Source organism: Caloenas nicobarica, chromosome 19 (assembly GCF_036013445.1).
Source record: "Caloenas nicobarica isolate bCalNic1 chromosome 19, bCalNic1.hap1, whole genome shotgun sequence".
Lineage (NCBI taxonomy): Eukaryota > Metazoa > Chordata > Aves > Columbiformes > Columbidae > Caloenas > Caloenas nicobarica.
Genome location: NC_088263.1, coordinates 11,225,001 through 11,246,627, shown reverse-complemented (window position 1 = coordinate 11,246,627; position 21,627 = coordinate 11,225,001). Strand labels below are relative to the sequence as shown.

At 45.9% G+C, this 21,627-nt stretch overlaps 2 protein-coding genes across 4 annotated transcripts in view; one reads left to right on the top strand and one right to left on the bottom strand.

Annotated features, from left to right (window-relative positions):
• PBX3 (PBX homeobox 3) overlaps positions 1-3,302 on the bottom strand; it is a 111,678-nt gene extending 108,376 nt beyond the window's left edge. Inside the window, exon 1 of one of the 2 annotated variants that reach the window (XM_065648362.1) lies at positions 1,694-3,302. In XM_065648362.1, the coding sequence (XP_065504434.1) occupies positions 1,694-1,845 (152 nt within the window). In that variant the 5' untranslated portion in view covers positions 1,846-3,302. Of the gene's footprint in view, positions 1-583; positions 652-1,693 lie in introns of those variants that run through there. The other variant, XM_065648363.1, reaches the window with a different exon arrangement.
• A 118-nt stretch (positions 3,303-3,420) lies between these two features.
• The window catches only part of MAPKAP1 (MAPK associated protein 1), an 82,530-nt gene continuing 64,323 nt past the window's right edge, over positions 3,421-21,627 (top strand). For both annotated transcript variants that reach the window (XM_065648524.1, XM_065648523.1), the window contains exons 1-4: positions 3,421-3,552; positions 10,162-10,486; positions 13,185-13,274; positions 16,692-16,840. In XM_065648524.1, coding sequence (XP_065504596.1) covers positions 10,228-10,486; positions 13,185-13,274; positions 16,692-16,840 — 498 coding nt within the window. In that variant the 5' untranslated portion in view covers positions 3,421-3,552; positions 10,162-10,227. The remainder of the gene's footprint in view (positions 3,553-10,161; positions 10,487-13,184; positions 13,275-16,691; positions 16,841-21,627) is intronic.

Genomic DNA, 21,627 nt, shown 5'->3' with positions numbered 1-21,627 from the left:
TGGCTTGGATAAATGAGTTGATAAGGTTTCTCTGCAGTTTTCCTGGTACAATCTTCCTCCAAAGCTTTTTTTTTTCTTTTTTACTTTTACTGTTGCTTTTTATGTCTTTCCCCACTTGTCCAAAAATCTTCTTTGCAAAAAAAAGCAAAATTAAAAAAAATACAAAATCAAAAAAACTCGCTTTCAAATCCTTAAGAAGTTAGGAGGGTGGCAAACAGCAAAAACCACAACAAACCAGGCGAACACCCCCACCCCCAAATTGCAACATAAAAAAGCCAAGAAAACACAATCACAGTGGGAAAAAAATTAATCGCCCTCCCCCCCAAAAATAACAAATGATCCCAAGTCTGTGCAACGGGGGTAAAACAGCAGCAATCAAAAGTTTGAACTTGTGCAAAGAAAAGAGCGGAAATAACGGGGAAAGAACTGTAAAAAAATTAATTACACACTCTCTGCAAAGCAATGTGCAAAAATATCAGCCCGCTGGAATTTATGAGCCCCGCCGCCCGGTGCCCGTGTGTGTTTTATGTTGTTTGATGGCCGCTCCGGTGCGATTGACAGCCTGCCAGCGCCACTCACTCACCGCGGACGTGTCACCCTGTGAGCGAGGAGAGCGCCGCGCGCGAGAGGGACGCGGAGCCGCCGCGCCCCGCCCCGCCCCTCCCGCGGGACGCCGCTCCGCCCCGCCCCGCGCCCCGCCCCGGCCCTCCCCGCCGGGCGGGGCCGCCGCCGCCACCGCCCCTCCCGGGGCCGCCCGCCTCACGGGTCCGGCTCCGCGGGGTCGCCCTCCCGCCGGGCCGAGCGGCGGCGGCGCTCCCCGGGGGCGGGACGGCCTCGGCCGGGAGCGGCGGGCGCGGCGACCAATGGAAGCGCGCGGGGGCGGGCGCCCGTGGCGGCGCTGGCCACTCAGCGAGCGCGGGGCGGTGCCGCTCCCGCCTGCCCCCGCGGAGGCCCCGCCCCCTGGCTGAGAAACTTCTGATTGGGCTGTTCGAACAGCCACGTGGCCGGGGCGACAGTCGCTCGGGCCCGCCCCTTCCGTTGTTATGGTAACGCCGGGCTCAGGCCTCGCGTTTTCCCCAGCGCCGCCGCGCCGGCCCCGGCACCCCCGGTGACTCTGGGCTGGAGCAGCCCCGGGAGCGGCGGGAGGCTGGTGCTGCCCCGGGGCCGGAGCTGCGGCGGGAGGCTGGCCCTGCCCCGGGGCCGGAGCTGCGGCCGTGCGCCGAAGCGGGGCCGCGGGGCGGAGAGGCCCCGGGCCGGGCAGTCCGGTGCCGCCTGCGTGGCCGTGTCCCCGCGGACAAGCCCCGTCCCGGGCAGGAGCCCGTTCCCTGGCTCAGCAGCCGTGCCGCGAAGGGCGCCGCCGTGGCAGCCAGAGTTTTATTTCAACTCTGTTTGCTTATGTGTACACTGCCAAAAATGTGACAAGAAAAACAAATATATCTAAAGAATAACTAAGACTTCATTGTGTAAAGGGGTTATCTTTAGATCACTGCCACCCCTCCACCCCTGAATTGTTCTTATGGAGAACACCTGCTCCACACAAATACAGAGGGGAAGTTAATTGTGATCTGTGTTCGAGTGGTAACAAACCTGTTGCTACAGAGACCTCTCAGGGAACAGAAAACCACCTGTAGTGTGGTGAGAAAGAGCCACAGGAGCAATTACAATGACATGTAATGCGTTGCATGTACTTTACCTGTGATGGGCAGTTGCAGTTGGAGTCACGTCCAAGCTCAGATCTCCCGGTCTGACACTCAGTGCCCAACAGCTCCGACTCCACGCGCCCGAACTGCAGCTCTGGGTTCTCCTGGCTGCCTCTTCATTCAACCATGGCTGCATCACCATCATGGGACCTCCACTCAGCACCGTAACGTGGGTGTCACCTGTTGAGTGGGAACCCTGACCTGGCTCACAGGGTCACACTGACCTGTTGAGGATTACTGTGGGTGGACATAACTTTTACTGTCCTGCCACTCAATTAGTATGTTCATTCAAATTCTAATTATATTCCATCTTGATTACTGTGCCATTTTCTGGTTGGAGCAACTGTCTTCCTAGTGTCATCCAAATTTATTAAGAATGCTAATCCAAAGATCTTTTTTATTATTATTATTTTGTCTATTTCAGAGATCAGTTTGCATTTGTCTGCTGAGGGCAAAGTTTCCCAGAGGAGACGGCCCATTCCAGTGGCCACCTGGCACTGATACAAATGGGACGGCGCATCCCTGTGCCAGCTCTGGTGCTTGGCTCACCCCACACTGATCCAGTTCACCTCACCAAACCAGCAAAACTCTTCTGGGTTATTGTTTCTACTGGTTTATCAGGCTGAGTCAAGTAACTCCAGCAGGAGAGGGCTGCTGGAGGGCTCCCTGTGCTCCGCGGTGCCTCCTGGTTACGACCTCACATCGCTGTGATCTGCCATTTGCTGGAGCAGTTCCAGCTCCTGCCCTCGCTCCACCGCTGCCGCCGGCCGTCATTATCTGCTCGTTACAGCGTTGAACACGCGTCTCCTCAGGTGCCCCTGGTGCACTGTGCGATGCTCCTCACCAACCTCCTCTGTCATCCTCGGTAAAAGTTACGTTTTGTTGACATGTACAGCTGTTCAGAGGTGGCAAGGTCACAGTTTGCCACGGCATTAACCAGTATTGTCTCATTATTTCCACAGGAGTTGCAGAGGCCAGTCCAACAAAGGCTGACGCAGATGGCTGATCAGCCATGAACAGAGGACCAAAGGAAAATGAGTCTGGGCAGCACCTGGTAACGTCCTGGGACGTGGAGGCACGAGGTGAAGGGCCTGTGGGTATGGCCGGGCTCACTCGCTCGCTCCACCGGCACGGCACTCAGACGGGGAGCACTGGGGCAGCCCTGCCGGACGTTCCTCCCGGGTTTAAGCGCAGCCGGTGTGGTTAATGACTCTTTTCTAGCAGTTCCCTTTGTTTGCATTTGTGTACCGAGTGCTGTGTGGAAGGTTTGGTGTAAAACCGCAAAATAAATACAAATCTAGTGCATTTGGAAAGAAACCGGGGTTACCCCAGTGCTGTGTGTGCAGTGCCGGAGCTGCCGCCCCGCAGGCCTGTCCCCCACGCCTCAAGGGGCGGCTGAGGAGTTTCTGTCACTGTTTCTGCTCATTCCGGTTTGTTACCGCTGTGACTTGTACAAACGCGCCACTGCAGAGACCCTCGGTCAGACCCCATCCCGGCGGGAGGGAACGGCGCTCCCCTCGCTCCGCAGCCCCGGGCCCGCGGCTGGACAGAGCGCGGCGCCAACTGACGGCGCAGGCCGCGCCGGAGGGCCCGAGCGGCCGCCCAGGCCGCGGGCGGGCCGGAAGCGGGGCCCCGCCCCCGCCGACAGCGCCGGCCGCTCCCCCGTGTGCGCATGCGCATGGGCGTGCCAACAACGTCACTTCCGGAAGCGGTGCTTCCGGGTCGCGGCGCGGCCCAGCGCTCCCGGTTCCGCGTCGTCCTGCGGCCCCGGAAGCGGCCGCCCCGGCCCGCCGGCGGGAGGAGGCGGCGCCGGCCCGGCCAGGCCCCGCGCAGCGGCCCGGCGGCGAAGCCTGTAAGTGCGGAGGCGTGCGGGGCCCTCGCCCCGGCCCTGCGGCGGGTCTCGCAGGGGGCGGTCCGGGGCCCGGCCGCGGAGTGTCTGCCCGGACTGGCCGGCAGCGGCCCCGGGGCTCCGCGGGGCGTCCCGCTGGTTGGCAGAGGCAGCGGCGCTCCGTGCTGTAGCCCCTGCTTCATCGCTTCCCGTAAAAGCCCGTGGTCAGCCCGCTGGGGAGCTGTTCCTGAGCACGGAGGGAGCCGGGGCTCCCCGGGGCTGCGGGTCCGCCCTCCCTGGGCCGGGGCGGGAGCAGCCGCGGGCAGCGGGGCCGGGCGGGTGGCGAAGTCTGAGGGAAAAATGGGTGAGCGGGACGTGTGGCTGAAGCGTTGGAGCCCCGTGGGAAGCAGCCGGACAGCCGGGGCCTTCCGGGGCTGCACCGTGACCCGGGGGCTGCACCGTGACCCGGGCTCTGTTCGGGGCTCGCGTGTCACCGCCGTGTCCCGTGGCCGCGTTCTTCCCCTGCCCGAGCGTTCGTGAGGTGCCAGCCCGGGTGTGTGGCCAGCCCGGGCGGTGATGGCAACTGGCGTTCTTGCTGCAGGAAGGTCGGGCAGGGAGCGAGAAACAGTTTCCAAGAGAAACAAGAGTTGATTTTAGTGTTAGTGGAAGTTTAACGATCATCTAAATGAGAAATTCTAAAGCTAAACTTGGATTTCCTGAGTATATTGGGGGATTGGACTAGATGATCTTTTGAGGTCTCTTCCAATCCCTAACGTTCTGTGATTCTGTGATATTCTGCGTGATTTGAGGTTTCACAGATCACCAGGTCGATGCAATGTTGGGAATTGATGTCCTTCTGTTATTTTTTTCTAATTCGGAGCAGACCTGTTCACGGACACTTTTTTGGGTTAGATAAAAAAAATTGAGATCATCATCTCCATATAGACTTGTACAGAAATAACTTAAGCGGTGAGTTGGAACCAATTTAGCACATGCCTTTCTCAGTCATGTTTCAGGTCTTGCTTATTACACCCTTTCATCTTCTGTTTCTGGTTTCACTGTTTCACCCAGTTGCAACTAATAACCAAGGTGTCTAACATCTGAGCTCTTCCCTGAATTTCCCTTTTGACCAGCACAGGCCCCAGCAGGTGCCGCAGCCTGGCAGAACAATCCTGTGGTGTGCATTCTGTAGCACAGACCTTCCCAACCCTCCTAAGTTGTGAGTGTGAGGAAAGGTCAGTTATATTAACAAATGGGACAGCAAATAGACAGAATAAAATTGCACAGCCCCATGCGGGAGCAGCAGGATGCCCGTGTGGTAGCTCTGTGGGACACTTGGCTTTGGCGACGGCCTCGCTGGGGACGGGGAGGGCGAGCTCAGGCTTTCTGCATCCTGCCCTATGAAGCGCAGGAGGGGCCGGGCTGGGAGCTCTGGGCTGTGGAAGCGGAAGCACAGCAGCACTGGCCCTGGGAACACCCCAACTGCTGCCGCAGGGGAGTCGGTGCTGCAAACGTTTTGTCGTGGGGATTGTGGGGGTCGTGGGTGTGGTGCTGCCTCCTCTTGGCGACGTGCCTTGCCCTGAGCTCGCTGTCCTAGCCTTTGCTGACAGCAGTTCTGTGTTTGTCAGAAGTGACCAAGTGAGGGCTGTTCTGTTAGGCAGGACCTCTGACAAAGACCCCAGGATGCATTTGAATATTAATTGTGTGTATCTGCTGAGGTGTTACAAAGCAGCTGTATGAGTGAAATACCGGCAATTTATGAACGATGTCCATGCTCACTTGCTAATTGCAGTGTAGACATAGTTGAGGGTCTTGCTCAGGAAAATCCAAACAGCACGGCATCACTCTCAGTATTATACAGACAATTGTGTTGGTTTTTTAAAGATCGAAGTTTGTTTAGGTGGTTTTAAAATTTATGGTGTTTTTTTAAGCTCTTGAATACCACAATGAGAAGAGCCAACCTAGGAGTTCTAGTCTCGTATTTGAGCAGTCTGAGCCTATGTTTTTATCCTCTTGTTTGCAAGTGGGTATTTTATTTGTTCATCTTAGGAATGTTAAAGCTTAGCAAAGTGTCTTTAAAGCATTTTAGGCATATGAATGAAAAGTCGTGGTTCCGTGTAACGTGCAGCGCCACTGTGGAAAGGTCCTTTCCGGCTCCCTGTGCAGCCCAAGCACGGTCGCCTTCACCCGCTCACAGGCAGCGACTCTTACCTGTTTCTGGAGAAATGTGTTCATCAGGAATAAAAATAAAACAGGAATGGCAGTGTGTTATTTGAAAGGTACTCTGGGTTTGTTATGTTATTTTAAAATCAGCGGTTAAGCCTTAAAAATGAACTCAGATACTCGTATTTTTTCTGGGTAGTAAATTGTCACGAGCACATGCTGTGAGATGGGATGACAGGGACTGCAGTGTGGGGGTCAGTGTGAGATGACGTTGCCGATGGAATGCGTGTGGTAGCAGTGCTTGCTGGCCAGTCGGAAAAAATAAGCATAATTGCAGACATTAAAAATTAAGCAAAGTGTTTGCACGTATTTAGATTAGGTAAAACCCAGGCAAAATGCCGCTTCTCTAAACCGCTTCTATCCAAACCGTTCAGTACGATATCAGAATGAAAAATGACAACACTTTGTCATCTGTTCAAATTGATATTGCACTCTCTGCGGTGACAGCTGAAAAGGCCCACAGGTGCCATATAAAGAGGTGACCATGTTGTCATATTTCATTTAGGCATCCCTCTGCAAAGCCATAATTACCTAATTAGGTTGTTAATTAGGAGATTAGCATTTCACTATATTGATAGAATGCTCTTTGCAGGCATGAGTCTAGATACAGATTTGTCTGCCCTAATTTATAATCTCTGCATTTTTTTATACTTATTTATTTGCTTAAAATCTTGATGCAGATAGCTCAGGTTAGCTGAGAATCTACTTGTTCACAGTTAAATGAGGATTTGACAAGGTCAGGAAACAGAGGAGAGTGTACGCTTTCCATACGTACTCCAATATTCTCTCTCTCCTTCCCTAAAGCTCAATAATTAAAATATTGGAATTCATATCATTTGCATCCTGATTAGTATGCCAACAAAAATATAGCCACATTCCAAGCAGTTCGTAAACACAGAAGTAGGTAGCTAAGGCCAGATTGATTTACAGGTTTGAACACTAACAAATAATTTGTTGGCAGTTGTGTAATTTAATGTTTTCTCATAATAACTTCCAAATTCCAGTTTCACTTGCGAAGGGCGCACTTTTAAATTACTTCAAATGATTCTTTTCTTTTTAATGATAGGACCCAAAGCATGAGTGACAGCTTCTCTAGATAAGTATTCATTCTTAAATGCACTTGAGCTTTTCTTGAAACATAAACTCGAACATTCATATGTTGTGGTTCACTTTCCTTTATCCTCCCTGCGCAGGAGTCTGTCTGGCATTCAAGGGTTTTGATTATTTGTACTGCTGCAAATGTAGATAACCAGAACCATTCTTTTGCAATTGCAGACAGGAGTTAACTGTGAAATTATTTCAAATAAGCTGAATAATAAATTTTGAAGTATGCTGCACGTCACCGCTGGAGCGGATGGACAGGGAGGGTGGTGTCCTAAGAGCTGCGTGTTCGGCTCGCCTTTTGCTCACACTTGCTTTGATATCTCGTTGGCACTTGATGTAGGGTAACATGCGAATATAAATTGGACTGGGTTTGGGGATGTGTATGGGGTTTTTGGTGGGGAAGGAGGAAAGTGAGAAAATCTCCCTTTTTTTTTAAATAGATACAGCACATCAGGCAAGTGGAAGGGCCACAAGAACACTTAATATGCTGTGGTGGTGATGAAGTTGCCTCCTCCAATTCAGTTGTGTTCACCTGTGTGTTTAAGGTATATCCTGTATAGCTACACATCCTCTCAAGACCTCTGTGTCACCTACTGGGAGCTGAATAATTTGTTAGAAGGTTCTGCATTACTTATCGTACGCCGCATTATGAATGAGGGTGATCTGCATAACAGCCTTGCTTCGCTTGCTGTGAAAGTCTATGGAGGCCATAAATACAGCAGCGGGTTCCTGGAGAGGAATCCGTGTGATAACAATGGCAGGCAGGCTGCAGCTGCTGGCGGGGGCTGCGGGGGAGCCCCCGCACAGGCAGGGTGAGCTCGGGGCTGTTCTGAGCAATGGGAGCAGCAGGGGCTGTGCTGCCCAGGGCTGGGGACACAGGAGGGGACACCGGGGACACCAGAGGGGACAGGGGCGGCCATGCCGGGAGGTTGGTTGGGTCAGAGGCAGAAAGTACAACAGGTGAATAATAATGGTCAAGAAGAAAGAGAGGGGCTGATTGGGCTCATCCACCTGTGTGCGGAGTTGTGGAAGGTGTCTGCCGATAAGCGTGTATCGTGGTATCACCACCCTCTAGGTAAATACTGTTCGGGTTGTGTAGGCTTCACATCGCTCTTCTCATTTTTAGTGTTCACATAGTGTGCTTGACAGCTGTCTGCAAAGCATTTTGTTCAAAGTAGAATAAAATTTGTACAGTGCAAGTATTAAAAGAACATTTATTTTTTGTTTATGATTGGAGAATGTATAAGTTGTTGATGCTCAGACAGTCCCTGAATTCGTTAAATGCAGCTGCTCATGGTGTGTGGGTATGAGGAGGCGCCACGCTGGCAAATCTGGAAATTCATTTGGTATCCGTAATGGCACTGGAACTGGCGACATGGAGGCTTAAAGGTGTTCACGTAGAGGTCGGCAAAACCGGACTTCTCTGAATTCCTTTACTTCGTTGGATGTCATTGCTCCTCAGCCGTCTAATTGCGTTTTGCCTCTTTCAAAAGGAGGAACCAGTTATAATTGTGTAGGTAGCAACCGCTAACGTACGGCATAAAAATCTGAACTGAATTTTGGGATCTGAACTTTTTTTCTGATTTTATTTTTTTAGAAGTATTAACTGTTCATAGAATTTCCAATTGATATTAATTATTGAGAAATTAGTTTTAATTTATTATTTTTTAAATTCTGAAGAGGAAGGAAAAATGCATTTGCATTGAACTTCAGAGTTTGAAATAGAATTTCTAGCACTTCTTCACTGTTCCTGTTTATGGGAAAAGTGATTGCCTTCGTGAAATTGTAAAGAAGCTCGGGTAATTTAGCACGGGGACTGTTAATAGTGTGAAGTCGGGGTGCAGAGTATAAAGGTAAAATTCTCGCATCTGCTGTTACATGTTGTTAACTCCCTTAGCAGACATTAAATCATTTCAAGTACAATAATAGTGTGGGAGGTAAATTAACTAACCATTAACAATCTTATAAATACACAATTAACATGCCAGCATTTATATGACACATTGATGGGGCAGCAGTAATTTTTGATTGGGAGTTTGCAGACCTTTCAGAAGCCTGAGGCGGTTGCTTATTTAAACAAGTTCTTACTGCTTGCAGGTAAGCTTGGCCTTTTCTAATAAGCAGTGTGTAAATAATTAAATGTAAAGAACATTCTCAGTGCACTTTTTCGAGTATCCGTACGTCGTACTCAGTGGTGTCTGCATCTCCACGTCCACCAGTGCTTGCCAGGCGGTTACGGCAGCTGCTCGCTGGCTGCCTCGGCAGCCTGAACAGGAGTCATTTTTGGGTTCTTTTCGGGTTCTTTTCAGCAGGTCACTTGTGATCCCGCTCAGCTCACATCTGCCGGCCTTTGGGAGGTGGCTCCAGTCTGAGCGGGGAGCTGCTCCTTGCAGGGCGGCCCGGACTTGAACGGGCTTCACAGGGCTGGAGGTACCTGCAGGAACACAGTGTAACGGTCTGGCTGTGGTTTGGGTACTGGGGTTTCTCTTTTCTTTATTTTCCTTTTTTGCCCTCTACTTTGTTTTGTATGGCCACTTGAGTACTCTGGATGAAGTATTTTAGGTAAGTGGCAGTTACTGTTGTTAAAGTGCTTGGGAATTCAGGTGTGTGCTGTACAATCCTGCAGCTTTTTCTGCATTACAGGAGTTTCCCTATATGAAGGGCCATGCAGCAGCAGCAGATGTTCAGTGTTGTGCCCTGAGATGCTAATCTCTTTATGTTTAAAGTTTTCTTGGAAATGCAAAACCTGAAGGTCTATAGTGAAATAATCCAAGAGTTGGTTTGTAGAGGCAAAAGAAAAACAGTAACACACTATTATGATGGGCGAAAAGAAATTTGAAACCCTATCTGGTTTTGTAAATTTATTAATTTGAATGGACAGACTTTTCTTGTGTGTATTTTCTCTCCATCCTTATATATGTGGAACTTAGACTGTTTTGTATTATAGCAACCATTTGTTGTAGAGTAATGGGACCTGCCAGTGGGTGTCTGTTGTGTTCTGTTGCCGTGGGATTCAGGTTTCAAACCATCCTCCAAAACCACTGCTCTTCAAGTAGATCTCAGCAGGCGGTGTAACTGAAGTAAACTGAAGCAGAATTAAAAGAATTCACTGTACGAAACAGAGTCAGGTTTTGTGGATGCAAAATACAAACCTTCTTGGATCAGGGCTTTGGGTTGTTTTGGTGTGGCTTTTGTGGGGTTTTTTGGGTTGTTTTGTTTGTGGGTTTTTTTGTTTGGGTGGGTTTTGGGTTGGTTGGTTGGTTGGGGGTTTTTTTCCCTAAAATGCTGTGTACATTGCATTTCTAGGTCCATGTGTCCATGAAGCAAGATGACGAGAAGATAGTATAGTGAAGTGGTAGCCTTGTGGACAGCATGGCTTTCCTGGACAACCCAACAATTATACTTGCTCATATTCGGCAGTCACACGTGACCAGTGATGACACGGGGATGTGTGAAATGGTCCTGATAGATCACGATGTCGACCTGGAGAAGTTTAATCCCTCATCAGCATATGGGGACAGTGGTTCAGAAACACAGGGGAGCAACGGGGAGACTCAGGGCTACGTATATTCCCAATCAGTCGATATTACCTCAAGCTGGGACTTCGGAATCAGAAGACGATCAAACACGGGTAAGGGATGTTTGCAGCCAGGGTAACATTCACCTTTGCAATTCTGCTCCTGTTAGTCTGGCTTGCACGGACAGATCGGAGCATGACTATGTATCTGTCAAACTTCCTTTTGCAATGTCGAGACCCTTTTTATAAAAGGACACGGAATGATTCAGTTACTTGAGTGTGCTGTCAGCTGAGTTTTAATTGCTGTTTTAGTTATTCCTGTACAGAGGAACATTGAGGTAGTCAGTTTTATATCTATAAAAAAAAAGAAATTGTAAAGACATCAAGTCTAAATCCAAAGTACATGAGCAGTCTTTGATATTTCTATTGTTAATGTCTGGAGGGGTGTTCACTTTTGAACAGGTTAGTTATTTTCTGAGAAAAATCTACTTAGTGAGGCATCAAATCTATTTGTTATAAAAGAGAGGAATGAAGTTTGATGTGAGCCAATGAAGTGAATGATTTGTCTGTATTTTGTCTTCTGAAGTTTTATTTCTGAGAAAACCCTTGAGCTGGGAGTTGTTACCAAATTAGAAAGTTAAAGATATACACCTTTTCAAAACTCGCTCAGCTTGTCTTGCCTGGAAGAAAACTGTCCCGTTTGTTGTTTCATATGAGGGATATTCAGCCTTCTACTAATACCCGAGGAATGCTATGAACAAAAGTTCTGTGATATCAAATATAGATGAAAAGGTTGGTGCGGGGTGGCCAATACTGATCTCTTTTCCGTGTTGCAGTATATGTTTTTCAAATTATTTCCGGAGGTATTATAACACCACCTAGAGCTCAGGTTGGCTCTAGTGTGGGTATGCACATTTGGAGGTGAATTTTACGTGCGTTCTGATGTCAAAGCTCTCCCGTCCGTCTGGGCAGGACGTGTCGGAGCGTTGCGGGTGGCGCTGAGCGGGGCTGCCCGCGGTTCTCCCCGGCTCCAGGGCCCGGGTGGCCGTGGGTGGCTCTGGGCCCCTGTCCCCAGTGGGCGGCAGCCGGGGGGTGCCCAGTGCCGGGGGGAGCCAGGTCCGTGCCAGGGGTTGGGGCATGGGAGAGCAGCCGATCCTCCGTGCGCCTGGCTGGAAACAAGGGCTCATCTATTGCCCATGGGTAATGAAACAAGAACTACATTTGGTCAGTGACATTTTTTACACTGAGCTTTCAAACTGGCATGCTGCTTGTGAGAATGAACCTTAAATAATTCAGACTGCTAATAGGTACTGATAATTCCATCTAATTTGGAGTTGCTGTAGTGCGGTCCCACAGCAAATGATCATTTGCGATCGACTGTAGATAGAAGAATAGGATGAAGTTAGTGAAGGTGATGACTGCGCTTTAGTACATTCGTTTTGACAAGGGGTGAAAATATCAGATAGGATAAAAACATTTTTCTTACTTCTGTACTACCTTTTTTCCTTTATTTACACAACAATGGTATTTTACCTAATATCTAAACTTATAAGTAGGGGTACATCTGCTCTCATTTCATTAAGAGTAAGATACATAGAGGTATTTAGGCACTAACCTCATGTTGACTTAAATGGGAAATAGGCTTCGAAGTCCCTGGTTGTGTTTGTACCTTCAGTTGCTTGGTACAGCTGTTAAACTTATTTTCATCACTTCCCAGGTTGAGAGTTTTTATGGGGGCAAAAAAAATCACTTTTGTGTCCACAATTCAGTTCAAAGACTAAATGTAAAAGGATAATAAGAGCGGGGGATAGAAAATATTTATTAACCTTTTTTTAGTTGGTGAGATGGCTCAGGGAAATCAAATTGTATCTAAAAATTGTCAGAGTAATTTAGCATTTTAGAATCTCTTCTACAAACCCATTTGAGTTAATGAACGATCTCGATACATCAAAGCTGCTAATATATCCAGCAAACGGTTCCCCTGGGTGACCAGCGGCGTCAGTCCCGCTGTCCGGTCCTGTCCTGGCTCTTGGAGGGTCCCCTGGCAGCCCCGGTGTGCCGGTGGCTCCCGGTTCCACCGGCCTCTCCCAAGGGACATCTCGCTCCGGGACCAGCTGGTCCTGCTCCACAAGTTCTGGGTGTTAGTGGAGACTTTTTTCAAACAGTGTTTTGAAGATGGAGTCAAAATATATGTAAAGAAATATTATATTCATTTTAGGATTTGACTAATGTTGTGAAGATACAAATCATTTATTTTACTACCTATAAACTGTTTCAGCACACTGAAGAAAAAGCTATGCTAATTTATATAGCTTTGACATTTTATAATTTTCATGATTTTTAGATAAAGGATTTTATATTTAAAACTTTAATAGTCTAGTCTGAGTTCATTTATCTTTAATTTTTGAAACGGGTAGAGTAATTCATAACAGTAATTTTATTCCTGTAATGTAATATTCACTTCAGTTCATTTGTGCATTAAAATTCCTTTAAGACCGTTATTAATGATTTATATAATGAAATGTCATATTAATCACAGAAGTTTTCACATTTTATTATTCTCTTCCATGTTAATACTATCTTTATGATCTCTATTAATGTTTTATATCCTCTAATTTCAATTATAAATCAAGAACATTTTCATGTTTTTGTTGGTATTTGCTTTTCAGGGGTGCCACCTTTAAAATTTTATGACTGTTTCCCCTACATATGCAGTATAAAACATCTTTATTCATAGAAAGGTAGTTAATTATGTCTTTGTTTACAGTAAACTTTCATTGACAAACTTATAGTTATAATATTTCTTTTCAAGCTCAGAGACTAGAACGTCTGCGGAAAGAGAGACAAAATCAAATAAAATGCAAAAATGTTCAGTGGAAAGACAGAAACACTTCTTACTCAGGTAAAAAGGCAAGACTTTCTATTTTCCTGCTGGTTTTATTTCTGCTTTTGATGGTTACAGTGTTTAGTTTGTAATTGTTACATAAGCTTTGAAAGCACGCGGGAAATACTAATTATTGTATTTGCCTGTCGTGCCCCAGTGCCGGGTGTCCTGGGGTGGGGGTGCCCAGGCCTGGGTCACCCCCAGCACCTGCTCTGCGCCCCCGCTGGCCCGGGGGTGTGGGGGCGTTATGGGGGCATAGCTGGGGGGGGGGGGGGCGTTATGGGGGCATAGCTGGGGGGGGGGGGGGCGTTATGGGGGCATAGCTGGGGGGGTGGGGGCGTTATGGGGGCATAGCTGGGGGGGGGGGGGCGTTATGGGGGCATAGCTGGGGGGTGGGGGCGTTATGGGGGCATAGCTGGGGGGGGGGGGGCGTTATGGGGGCATAGCTGGGGGGGTGGGGGCGTTATGGGGGGCGGGACGGGCTGTGTCCGCAGGCCGTGGCCCAGCGCCGTGTTCCACGCAGGATCACGTCTCGGGTAGTTCTGCCTTCCTGGCTGTTCCCAGCAGCGTTTGCGGGACTGGGTGTGAAGAAGAATCTCGTAGAGGTTACTTCCATAGAATATTTTTGTGGTTACTTTTCTAGATAAGGGGAATATCTTAAGAAATAGTGTGTATAGATGATCTGTTTAAATGAAAGCATAATAAATGCTGCCTTAGCTTATCTAGACTTTCATTGGAAAAACTAGTGTCACCAACTCCTCCAAAAATATGCCATTCTTTTTGTTTTAATTACATAGTTAAGTATTTCTTACTGGATGTTCTACATAGTTTAAATTGTAATATATGAAATGAAAAATCTGTCTCAGTTCTCTTATTTTATAGCTCCAGCCACTATTCCTCTTTATCTGACACACACTCAAGCCTTTGTGTGGTCCGTCATGCCTACTTCTTTCAAAACTTGTGTATATCTTAATGAGGTCCCTCCGTAACCCCTCCTTTTTTTGCCTAAATCCTGTGTCTTCCTGGCTGTCACTGCAGGACCTTCTCCAGCTCTCTAGTGTCTGTTTGGAGGAGGGCAGAGCTGCTCCCACAGCAGCAGCGCTGCGCTGATCCTCAGCGCTGGCCGATACCTCTCTTAACACCTTCTCAAACGGTTTGGCCTTTCTACTTCTGTAAGCAGAGTTGGAGGTTTTAAAGTTTAATCTACCATAACCTCCAGCTCTCTACTCAATATTTTATAGCGTTTGACCAGTGATGATGCAATTCTCTTTTTCTTCTTTACCCTTAACTATATACTACTTTCTGTACACGGAATTGCAAGTATTGTGTTTACATCTTTCATTTCAGAGCATATAAAATGTAACTTAACAATATATCGAGGGAATCTTTCAGAAGCCTTGCGTTCAGCCCATATAGAATAGCTCATACAGCTAACAAAACCACGGAAGGTGAAAAAAGCATAAAACACAGACTGAAGGCAAAACTTGGCCTTTACTTAAGAATTAAAAATCATGCAATTAAAGCTAGTTTAATGTAAAAATATGAGATTTTTTCCCTGAAATTTGAGAATTTAATTTTTTTTCAATGTTTTTAGTTGGAATTCTCACAGCTTGAGTCTACTAGGAATTATTTGCCAAAATGCTCAGTGGAAGATCTACCTTCTTCTAGCTTTTTGCACAAATCTTTAGAAGGTTTTGGGTTCCTCTGCCTAAATGAGTTGAATTTTTTGAAATTATGAAGTTTTCTGGAAAAGGAAAGCTCTCTCAGCCAGCTGAATTTACAGTCTTATAGAATATACTATTATTTGAAGTCTTCAGTCATGTGAGATATTTGACTTGACTAAAAGCTCTACAAAACTCCAAGCAAAACAGATGTCACAGAAGAATTCTTGAGATCCTCTTTTTGTGCATCCCAACAAAGGAAACCATAAACAAATCATCATAACATTTCCCTAGAGGTAAAACTCGAGGATAAAAGATTTGCTTTTCCACTTGAACCAATAAAACCATTATATTGAATTCCAAGGTGCAGAGTACGTTCCAAATGCCCAGAAATACCAGTTAAGGGTAATACTCTAGCATAATTATAACTGAGATTTTTTTTAAAAAACAGAGATAAGCTTGTTACACAAAACAGAATACCTAATGGAATTTAAGTTTCACATTTAAAAAGGATTTAATCAAGCTTTTTTGGTTAATCGCAGCCTCTCACAAGACTGCTGGGTGTCTCTTTGTGCCAGTATTTAGCACTTTTTCCAACTGTCTGAATTTGCAGGCAATCTGCTGATAAAAATAAACCGAGCTTTCAACTAGTTATAATTTGCTACGTTTTAATTTTGCATTTGAAGAAACGAAGCCGCTCCCCGCAGCCCGAGCCCCGAGTCGCTGTGCGAGGAGCGGTTCCCGCCCGGGAAGCCCCGCGAGCCTGGGCTGCGCAGGAGCGGAGCAGCGGGGCCGGCGCTGATTGATGGAGTCGGGGGCTCCGCGGCTCCTCGAGCAGATGTGCACAAACTCGGCCAGATTCACTCACAGTTTCCTGCAGATGAGACCCAGTGGTACTAATATGCTAAAACACCCCAGGCTCTGTCCTGATTTTGTAGTGTCCTTATAACATAAGAAACCCTAATTTTTAGGGTTTTTTTTAAGTATGCCTGTAAATGTTGAGTTAAACTGTCGCTGGAAATTCAGCTATGCAGTCTCTTATATAAAAGAGCTGCTTGATGGAGGCTTTTATGAGCCTTCACAGACCACACAAAGTACTCACTGACTCTTATCACCTTTGTTTTTGGAAAGCTTTTATTTTTTTTTTTTTTTTATTGTTATCCAGACTGTTTCTCCGGAATGGTGTTTTCAGGTTTGACAGTTTTTTGAGAGGAGACCATAACCAGTCTGCCATGAGAAGTAAAATGCAAAGAAATTATTCTTTTGGATCAGGTGTAGTCCCAAGCCTAGTGCTGACAGCATAACAATGTTATAATATAGTAGTGGAGTAGTGTAATATTGTCCTGTAATACAGCATAATATCACATGTTACAAGCTCAGTTTGAAATGCTTCCTGTAGATGCGTCAGCAGCTCTTTTGCATGGCATTTGCTGTTTGTTTAGTAAAAGGCAGGCAAGCAGAAAGACCAGAAATGGTCTTTCTTTGAATCTTGATTTTTATCTTGAGTCAAGTGGATCATGTAGTGATTGGTTCCATTCTCTGTATGGGAAGAATTCATCTTTTCCTCAGCCTGAACAGTAGCATCCTTCAGAGTTCTTATGGCTTCATCGCAGTGGTCTGTGAAGGAGTGGTGGTAGAATCTGCCCTGCTAAACCGTTTGTTGGTGTATATATTTGATTTTGGTCTCACTCTTATAATGTTATCTTTCTGTGGTGAACAGTAGCCTCTGTACATCTCCTAGTTCAACTGCTCCAATCTCTTTTCTGACCTACAGCAGAGGAGCTGAGTTCGCTCTTTGAAAAAAAGAATTTCCGAGTTAAGTCTCCGTGTTCTGGGAAGCCGTCGATCCTGTCCGTGCGGCTGGAGCAGTGTCCCTTGCAGCTCAACAACCCCTTCAATGAGTACTCAAAATTCGACGGCAAGGTAAGATGCTTTTCTCTCCTCTCCAGGTGGGCCCAGGCCTGAAAGGGATGGGCCTTGGGCGGCTCCCGGGAGCAGCTACTGGTTCAGGCTTCGGTCAGTCCTTATAGTAGGCCAGCAGTTATTTATAGTGGTTCATAGAAACGTGCTTCTCTTAGTGTTAAATACAATGGTGCCAGGTTCTGTAGAACTATTGTTCTTGTTTTCAGCACAAAAGTATGCCTTACCTTTGGGCCTGCCTTACCTTTAGGCCTGCCTTACCTTTAGGCCTGCCTTACCTTTAGGCCTGCCTTACCTTTAGGCCTGCCTTACCTTTGGGCCTGCCTTACCTTTGGGCCTGCCTTACCTTTGGGCCTGCCTTACCTTTGGGCCTGCCTTACCTTTGGGCCTGCCTTACCTTTGGGCCTGCCTTACCTTTGGGCCTGCCTTACCTTTGGGCCTGCCTTACCTTTGGGCCTGCCTTACCTTTGGGCCTGCCTTACCTTTGGGCCTGCCTTACCTTTGGGCCTGCCTTACCTTTGGGCCTGCCTTACCTTTGGGCCTGCCTTACCTTTGGGCCTGCCTTACCTTTGGGCCTGCCTTACCTTTGGGCCTGCCTTACCTTTGGGCCTGCCTTACCTTTGGGCCTGCCTTACCTTTGGGCCTGCCTTACCTTTGGGCCTGCCTTACCTTTGGGCCTGCCTTACCTTTGGGCCTGCCTTACCTTTGGGCCTGCCTTACCTTTGGGCCTGCCTTACCTTTGGGCCTGCCTTACCTTTGGGCCTGCCTTACCTTTGGGCCTGCCTTACCTTTGGGCCTGCCTTACCTTTGGGCCTGCCTTACCTTTGGGCCTGCCTTACCTGGCTGTTTTCTTCTCCAGCAGGTTAGTTAGGAAAGCATTTAGTGTGGCACAGTCCTAGGACATCTCTCTGCAGTTGATGGTGAGAGCCTTTGTATAAATGGTTAATTAGCATTTAAAAAAATCTATTCTGTCTAGCCACTTCACAGCACTTGCTAAATATTCTATGATTTATACTGGTTTTATCCTCAAAATGCTCCACTGAGTGTGGGAAAAGCCACTGTTTGTTTTGAGGGTGGAAAACTGAAGCATCGGTAGGTCAGTATTTGGGGCACAGAAAGGACGAAGCGCTGTAGTTGTGTGTGAGTACATGGGCGAGGTTCGCTACAAACCTGGGAAGTCAGGTCCCTTCCTTGAACACATTCATTTCAAGAGCTTGCGTTTGATATTGTCACCAACTGTCTTTCCTCGTGTGCAGTTTAGTTACTCTGTATTGTCAAATATTTTCCTCTATCATAAACTCTAGAAACTGAAATATAAACATTGGTGTGATAGATCGGTGTCATATTGTTCCAAAACAATTATAAATACTGCACGGATCTGTTTTCTGCTGGATTTGTAGAGTCTCCTGTGGGAGTATGAAGTTTGAGCTTCATTACCATTTTGATGGAAGAATTTCCTATTCTGTTAAGTATTCTTAAAGTGGAAAGTCAGATGTAATTCCACTAGCATATCTGGAAGTATTCAGAATATTTGTGAAATTGTACTTTTTAAACTATGAAGATCCACGTAACAAAAGCTGTGTCTATTGTTATTTTTACTTACTAGTATGTAGTAATTAGTGCTAATGCAGTTTTTCAAAGTTTCTGGCCTCAGTAATAGATGGCAACAGTTCTTCAATGCTGACAACACTCCGGTGCCTTTTTTCTAAACTCAAAGCTTGCTGTTCCTATGTCATGAAGTTTCAGTTTGACAAACATTTAAATGTACAGTCAAGCACAGAGGAAGTTAAATATAAAATAAATACTTCTTTATCAAGAGAAGTTTCTTGTGATTCAGTGGTGTCCCAGTCTCGTTGCTTTAATTTGGGTGACCTGCTAGATTTTTTTCTCAGAAACTTGAGGACCTTAAGCATGTTTCCTTTCTACTTGGATAATCTGAACTATATTTTACTGTATTAGTAAGGATTAGAGTTGACTGTAATGAGCATCTTGATTTTCGTATTTAAAAGTGTGATGCATTTAGCATGTGTTTGGTCCATTTGAAGGAAATCGTGCCATACGTAATAGTTTGAAATATTAATGAAACACCTCAGTGTTACTCAATGGTGACTACAGGGTATGATCAGAACACCTTTTTAACTCCCCAAAATAACTGAATTGGCATTTTGTTAATTTTAATAGCACTGTTTGTATTACTCTTGTAAGTTTGTCAATAATATGGTTATAAAATTTATTTTCTGTAGTTCTGTGTGTATTGTCTATTTTTAAAAACCTACTTAACCATCTGAGATAAAGAAACGTCATTGTTCAGTAATGACTTATTTTACTTCAGTTTTGTTTTATTTTCAGACAGTAATGTGAAATCGAAAACCATCTAGCTTTTTAAAATTATTTTTAGTGAAATATCGTAGGTCTCATTTATTTTTATTGGTAATAGATGAGCCGCATTTTTCACATAAATATGATTCTTTCAGGGAATAGTGCATGACTTATTTACATAATTAACAGAGCCACATATCTCTTGGGGAAGTGGTACGTAACTGGGGAGAGGCAGGGGGATGAGGAGGGGCTGGGGCCTAATTAAACATGTCTTAAAAAACCCCTACTTAATTATGTATTTACTCAAGGGATCACAGTGGCTCTGAAATCTTTAAGATTATAACCAGGCCTTTGGTTTGTATATGTATTTGAGTTCTGTAGCGCAGATTTTCAGCTTGCTGAGTAACAGTTTTGTGGTTCACTGGCCAGGCAGGAGGAAAAGCTCTTTGTTCATCTTCAGCGCTTCCTCCAGGGCTTTAACTGCCACCGATTCAGCCAACTGACCTGAAATAAAGCAAACCCCTTCACTTCAGGGTCCTGCCCGCCCCTCTCTCCATTTGATGGATTGGTTTAAACTAATCAGTTAAAAATAAGAAACCATTGCATGCCATAATATCAACCAAGCAAATGTATTAAAATGCTTATGTCTTGCAGGTGTTTTCTGCCAGTTTTAGTGTCTCTTTCATAACCACTTCTGCAATTTTATGAAATAATAAAATTTTAAAGTGCTCTGATTTCTTCTTGTTCTGATCAGTTCATTAATTATCAAACCAGTAGAGAATATGGCTTGTGAAAGGCAGCTCCAATGGAAGCATTCTAGTCCGCTCCAGAGCTCAGGTGGCTCTTGCCCCGCGGCTACAGGACGGACCTGTGACTTTCTCGTTGTCGTGACACTTCAGCTCCTGACTAAAGACACACACAGTAACTACTCTTGGCTGTATCCTCAAGTTTTTCCTTAAAATAGCTAAAGTAAACCTAACCCCTGTATCTGCTGTGTGGTTTGTAAATCACTTAGCGTGTTCGGCTTGCTTAATCTTGAAAACTCTTGCTAAGAGCATTGCGTGAAAAGAAGCCTGTATTCATAATTACTTCAGTTGTCATTTGCATAGAAAATTAATTGAAGGCTTAAGAAATCCGTGGCCAGTGACTCCTAAGGCCCGAGTTGAGCGCTCCCTGTGAAGCCGGCCCGCAGCCTTTTTTCTGCCAAGCCTCCGCCACCTTTAAGAAATTTGAATCACTAAAATGTCCATTCCGTTTTTGACGTGCCTGCCACCAAACGGCTGCTCCTACATGCCCAGAAGAATGGTGGCAAACACAGAAGTGTGACAGGACAGTCAAAAATAGATGCTAAAGATATGCAAAATAGTCCAAGCAGAAAGTTGGAAAACCCCAATCAAAACCCAAGGAAAGGATCGTTCTGCTCTAGAATCAACTTTAGTCGTGAGCCCAAAACCCTTCCCTGCCTGCAGATGGGGTTCGCTCAAGACACTTTTATTCTGCTTTCAGGACTACCAGATGAAAATGAGTCTGGTTTTCTGACCTTATGGGGGTTTGTGGGTTTACTTGACTATTGGAGATAATTTAAATAAAAACGGGTCAACGTGATTTTTGGGTGGACAGATGCTAAAAATCCCATTGGGAGGAATGGTGCCTCCAGGCAGTGTTACAAGGCTTCTTGGCGCTAATTTTGGTAACGGGTTAAAAACCAACCATTTCTCTTGTAGCAACTGTTTTAAAAACGGTGCTGTAGAAAGCATGGGGGATGGGATAATTCATGAGTGCTAATTGCTTGGCTGTTAATTTTCATAAGTGTTGATAGAAGCAGTTCCTTAAATTAAACTTTGTTTAAAATGTATCAAGGGAAATATTCCACAATGTCGGGCCTGAAGTGAAAATTAATATGAATGCTGTGGCAATTAACACGTACTGGTTAATAGCTTTTAGCAGCATTTTGGGATGATAGTCCTTAAATACATTTTTGCATGCTGCTCTTGTTTCAGTCTTGTTTGACTGTATGTCTGCATAATCATGAACAAATGTTTTCCACAATCTCCAGTATTAAATAGCTTTACTCAAAGAAAGTAGATAAAGAACTTAAGAAAGAAGCAATACTGCTGTAATTAATATGGAAAACGTCTAAAATAATTAATCCAGGATTAAAATCTCAGTGTGAAAAAAATACATTTTTTTATTTAAATGCTTTGCCCCTAAGCCGAGTGGAACGATCCTCATCTGAATCCTAAAAAGGTTTGCATAGGGTTGTGGGGTTTTTTACAGCATTTGCTTTGTCTTCCAACCGTAGTGGTTTGCGCATTATCTGCGCTCTACTAAAACAGTTGAAATAAAGATTTTCTTTTTTTTGGTGGTGTTACCATTTATGTTGTGTACTGTATATGTTAACACGATGATTATCAAAACGCAGGGTCAGTATTTACGCTGGGAAAGCTCCTGCTGGGGCTGTCCCGAGAGCT